General features: G+C 30.1%; 1 protein-coding gene across 2 annotated transcripts; it reads right to left on the bottom strand.

Moving 5' to 3' along the window:
• Nucleotides 1-1805: 1805 nt before the first annotated feature.
• Nucleotides 1806-2755, bottom strand: LOC131030067 (pathogenesis-related thaumatin-like protein 3.5). Of its 2 annotated transcripts, none has more exons than XM_057960753.2 (2): nucleotides 2636-2755; nucleotides 1806-2529 (listed from the first exon to the last, which is right to left on the bottom strand). In XM_057960753.2, the coding sequence occupies exons 1-2, from the start codon at nucleotides 2703-2705 to the stop codon at nucleotides 1919-1921; spliced, it is 681 nt and encodes a 226-aa protein (XP_057816736.2). In that variant the 5' UTR covers nucleotides 2706-2755; the 3' UTR covers nucleotides 1806-1918. The 2 variants fall into 2 exon arrangements, with proteins under 2 accessions (XP_057816736.2, XP_057816737.2); XM_057960754.2 differs by having other exon boundaries at nucleotides 1806-2526; nucleotides 2636-2741.
• Between the last annotated feature and the right edge of the window lie 3245 nt (nucleotides 2756-6000).

The raw sequence follows: 6000 nt of genomic DNA, 5'->3' as shown, positions 1-6000 counted from the left end.
CCAAATTGACCTAAAATTTTAACTACTCGAATTTTGATATAATAACAGTTAATAGCATAAGAGTTAATCAATTTTGCACATATAATGATAGAATTGATTTGTGCCCAATGTGAATAAAAAATTCACCCTAGGTTGGATCCTTAAAGCATGCAAATATAGACTAGACAGAAAATCTTTGATATCATGTAGAAGTTGATGATCAACCATAAGAGCTAAGAATCATATGCAAGGAAAACACTTGTTAGATGAAAAAATATCAACCAAAGACCATAGAGTGAATGAATCCTCATAAAGGATGAATGAAACCCTATGTGCAAACCCTAATGCTAAAAATAAGAGAACTAAAGCAATGCAAAGTAAGATCTAAATTAAGCTCAACTACATCTAGAACAACAACTCTATATAATAAAAAAGTACCTAAGCTCAGCTTAAGTGAAAAAATAATAAAAAGATTCAATTAATAAATAATTAGATAAATTCCTTAATTACTCCAAGAACCTATAGGCCCCTTAAAAACTATAGTATGATTAATAAACTTATAAAACTTCTTTTTCCTTATTTTATGTGTTAATCCAATTGAAAATAAATGTTTTTGTTTTGAATGCCAACTGAATTAGAAGATTTTCTTTCACGGATCTACTCAGGTCCTATATAGTGTAGCCAGGCCTAGAATTTGATGGCCACCCTGCGTGTATCATGATTTTTTTGTGACGGTTTGGTTCTTTTGATGACTTTCATTTGACGTTTTAAGAAAAATATTCATTGTCAAAAAAAATTAATTTATGACAAAATCTTAAATTTTATGTATTATGACAAGTTTCTAGATTTATCTTGAGGACAATCTTATTTAAAAAATGTAAAAAATTCAATTTACTAAGTTTCTAAATTCATATAAGAATATACAAACTATTCTAAAAAATCACATTAAAATATTTTAAAATTGATTCAATTATGACAAGTTTCCAAATTCATATAAGAAAAAAGAAACTATTCTTAAAAATCATATTAAAATATTTTTAAAATTACAAACAATAATATCTCACCATTTTAAAATATTCTAAATAAATTTATTTTTTTATTAAAAATATTTTAAAATAATATATATCAATATTATGAATTCTAATATTATATAATATATATTATCTATTATAATTTTTTACAGTTTATTAATTGTTTGAAATGTCATAGTCTTTAGAAAAATATAGAATGTCAATACATACTGTCATATACGATCCAAAAGTGAGAAAATGGCCATCTAGCCTGTCAAATTCCAGACCTATAGGTTTTGGCCTCTCCAAATAACAAAAAAGAAAATTTAGGAATCCATGAAAATATCAATGACAGAAATTATCAATCATCCAATTTTGAAAGCAATCAACTATTTTTGATAAGATTCAAAACTACCCATTCTACGAAATTCTCTATCATACAATTGTGACCTCATCAATATACAAAATCAATCAAGTCCATACAAGATTACGTACGCGCTAAGGAGGCTAGTCAAATTCCAGACCTATAGGTTTTGGCCTCTCCAAATAACAAAAGAGAAAATGTAGGAATCCATGAAAATATCAATGACAGAAATTATCAATCATCCAATTTTGAAAGCAATTAACTCTTTTTGATAAGATTCAAAACTACCCATTCTACGAAATTCTCTATCATACAATTGTGACCTCATCAATATACAAAATCAATCAAGTCCATACAAGATTACGTACGCGCTAAGGAGGCTAGCATATTTAAGTCATGGAGGAGTTTCTTGTTTTACAAGGATAAAACAAACACACTATTTGCGTTAAAAAGAAAATAAACATTTCTGATCTTTATTTCTATTTTCAAAACAATGATCCAACTGAATGAATATTTTTTATTCCATCGAATTAGAAACACAGAAACCAGAAATATGGTATTTAGGTCACTGAGAAGGACAGAAGGTAAGGATGTAACTAGTAGTAGTTGGGCACCATAGTTTATTTTTGAAAGGAAAAACATTTGGGCAGGTTTCCTTGAGAGCGTTACTGAACTCAGGTGGACTGCATGTCCCCTGATATACATTGCACCCACCGTTACAACTGACCACCTCATTATTCACCTTAATCTGTATATTTGTGGGGCAAACGTCAGCAACAGTTGCACTGCATCCCAGCGATCCACAGCTCTTAATTGACAATGGAAGATTATAACCCTCCTCCACATCAACAGCAGAAGTGCCGTTCTGTAACAAGACCTGTGTAATTGGCGTTGAAATCTTCTGGTTCAGCGGAGCTTTCTCACACCGTAGAAATCCTCCACAGTCGCCGGAATAACATGATCCGGCCTCTGATGAATCAAAGGAACATCCAGTCCTTCCCCAGATGAGTCCCTCCCATTGCATAGGGAAGGTGATGGAGTATGACTCGCCGGAGTTTAGCACCGGTTTAAATCCGTCAGGTGTGTCATATTCATGTGTGTTAAATGAAGCTATCCCCGGCCACACGGTGAACGAGCATTTGTTCTCCAGCCTTATGGTCTTTTGGGATAAATCTTCTGCATTCAGGCAACACAACAAACAACAGATTAGACATATTCTTCTAGAAATACGGAAATGAAAAGCATTAAAAATGAGAAAACTGATTCTCATGGTTTGATTTACCTGCAGTGCAGAGAGATGCCATGGTTAGGGCGATGCAGAGATAGAAATACAATTTCAATGGGTTCTCCATTTTTTCCAAGCTTTTCAATTACAATCCAAACAAAGTTGTTCACCTACATGTGAAGAAAGTATGATCTCTTAGGAATATATAGGTTTTCTACGCTATCGTGACGTGAACGGAAGGGAGAGATTACGAGCCCGGAACCGAATTGCTCGATTGATGCTATACTTCATTAATGCTAATTTGCTATTTGTAGATCTGTGTCTCATAAAAAATTGCGAATTTCGTGGAAATAACATTATCATGTTACTTTGATTTACTGAATCTTATCCTTTTCTGATATTTGTTTTGCAGAGTTGAGTAAGTTGCGTTTTAGGAGAGGGGATGTAAGGCCCACAAGTATGTGTATCTTATCTGATTGTTTGAATTTGATTTTTATAATAAAAAGTTATAGTCATTGATAATGCTTTGTATTTTCATTAAGATGTTTTTTTTTAATATATATATAAATATATATACTTTCTAGCAGTATGACATGTACTATACGTTGTTTTGTGCACCACAGGGTGCATGAACCCAACGAGTTTGTTTTTTTAATTCATTCAGACAATGACTTTCGCTTTAATTCCAGGATTCCACACAGTGTATGAATATTTTTATTTTTATTTTTACTGAAAGTCCGAAAAGAATAGAATATAAAGATAACACAGTCAGAAGACTGTCAAAACGAGTTCTTTACCAAAAGACAATCAGCCGACTGTGAAAAGGAGATAACTGTCATAAACAGCAAAGTGAAATGTGTACAAAAACTATCAGCTACTCAATTTCCCTTGTTGCACACATCCCTGCCCTTCATTTTTCTTATTCTTATATAAGTCGCTTTGCTTCATATAGAATTTTTTTTCTCAATTCTAAAGCTTTTTACCTTTATTTAAAACTTCATAGATATTTGCAAACTTAATGATATTCAATATATATCTATGTATATAAAAAAATTCGAATATTGAATTAATATATATTATTTGAAAAAAAATTAAATTAATTAAATTATAATTTATTTATATTTACATCAATATTTTAAATTATAAATCAGATATAATATATATTTATATCATTATTTTATAAATGAATTTACATTATATAAAATATCATATTTAGAGAATATGTTTTCATGATATTACATGGTTAAATTGTATTCTTTGGTTGATCCAAACAAAAAGATACGTGGATATAAGATATAAGATATAAAATTCTATGAACCCAAATAATATCTGTAAATATAACTTACAATATTATTACATCATATTTAATATAATTTTTGTTTTGGTTTTTAAATAGTATAGCTATATTATAATTATATATTATATTTAATAATAAAAACTATTAGATTTAAATATAATATAATATATAATTATTATATAGTGCCTTCCATTTATATCTTTCCCTATGTCTCTTTGTCTCTATATATATTGAGCTCTCTACCCCTCTTCTCTCTCTCCCTCTCTAGATATATCTCTCCACTCCCTCTCTCTGTCTCTCCCCTCTCTCTATATCTCATTGTCTTTATCTCTCCCTCTCCTTCTATATCTATCTATCTCTTTCTCTTTATTTATCTCTTTGTCTCCCTCTTCCTACATACCTATCTATCTCTTTTTCTCTATCTCTCCCTTTCTATCTCTCTATCTTTATCTCTCCCTCTTCCTTTATATCAATGTATCCCTTAATCTCTATCTTTCCCACTCTATCTATCTTTATCTTTATCTCTTCCTCTACCTCTCTCTACCTATATATTGCCATCTTCCTCTCCCCCTTTATCCTCATTTCTACTTCTATCTTCCTCTCTCCCCATCTAACTCTATATATGTCTCCTCTCTAACCATCCATCTCTCTTCCTCTCTATAATTATCTCTTTATATTTCTTCTCTCTCTCTCTCTCTTCTCCCCTTACTTCTTTCTCCCTCACTATCTCTCCCCCTCTCTATATATCTTATTGTCTCTCTCTCCTTCTCCTCTTCTCTCTAAATCTTATTATATATCTATATGTTTATTGATCTATCACAGTGCCACGTCTCTCTCTCTCTCTCTCTACACACACACACATCCATATCCATATACATATACATATACATATACATATACATATACATATATGTGTATACATACATACATACATACATACATACATACATACATACATACACACATACACTAGTAGAAATATGGACAATAAATGACTACGTGATCATAAAGTTTAGTCATGAGACCAAATTTTAGTAATTTTTTACAAAAAAGCTATGCATGACTAAATAAATGATTAATTTGGTCATCGGGTGAGATCACACAAATAAAAATGATTAAATAAATGACTATATAATTGTTTGGCTCTTTTCTTAAAGAAATTAGGTACTTGTAGAAATGATATAAAAAATTGATTCTAATAGTTTTGTTTGTAAATTATTTATTATTTAAATATTATTTATATTTATTAAAAAAAAATTGTTTTATTTGCAGATGTATTGTATTATATTTGTTTATTTCTGTTAAAAATATAATAAGAAAAAAAGTATAACAATTTTTGAAGATAAAATAAATATTTTACCTTAAATATTTAAATTATTCATTATATCTAATTGTCCTAAATAAAACATAAATAAAAAAATTACGTAAATTAGAAATATTGCTTATTGGCTAAGATGAATGGCGGTAAATGAAAAAGTTTCTTTGTGTGTAATATCCTGCTGGGTGCCATTTTTGGTCGGCACTCTACTGGCACGAAATATTCCAGCATACATCAACCCAGGCAACATTTTGACTGCGTTTTGGTTTTGCAAAAATTGTATGTAGCAATATCGCAAACAGATCACATGCAAACCTTTTTATACTATAGTTTTATCATCAGAAGCATGTTAAAGAATAGTGATTTGTGGCATGCAAGGCTTTATGCATAGAGGAAACTGAAAAAAAATCCTAAAAGGGTGCTTAAGAGTCTCTCAAAGTTCCAATTCAATAGTTTGATTCACACAAAAGGTGAGGTTTTAAACCTTTTAAAACCTTATTTCTTCACAGGAAAAGATTTTATCATGTTTCCACATGCAACAGTGAATATTTTAGAAATATGGAGGAGATTTTATTGTTCTTCATTTTTAAATATTTTATCCCCAAAGCCTATGCATTAAGATAGAAATAGAGAAATGAGAATGTTTTGTAGATGTCAAGGGCATTTTACAGTGTAAAGACAACCCCAAATCTAAAAACTTGAAAACATCTTCAGCTTCAATTTCTAAGATCGATGGAAAGACTTGAAAACATCATCTTGTTTATATTTTTTGATAAGCCTATCCAGAAGCTTAGGATTAGAAGCAAT

Source organism: Cryptomeria japonica, chromosome 7 (assembly GCF_030272615.1).
Source record: "Cryptomeria japonica chromosome 7, Sugi_1.0, whole genome shotgun sequence".
Classification (NCBI taxonomy): domain Eukaryota; kingdom Viridiplantae; phylum Streptophyta; class Pinopsida; order Cupressales; family Cupressaceae; genus Cryptomeria; species Cryptomeria japonica.
Note: the sequence above shows the minus strand (reverse complement) of the source record. Positions and strands in the feature narration are given on the sequence as shown.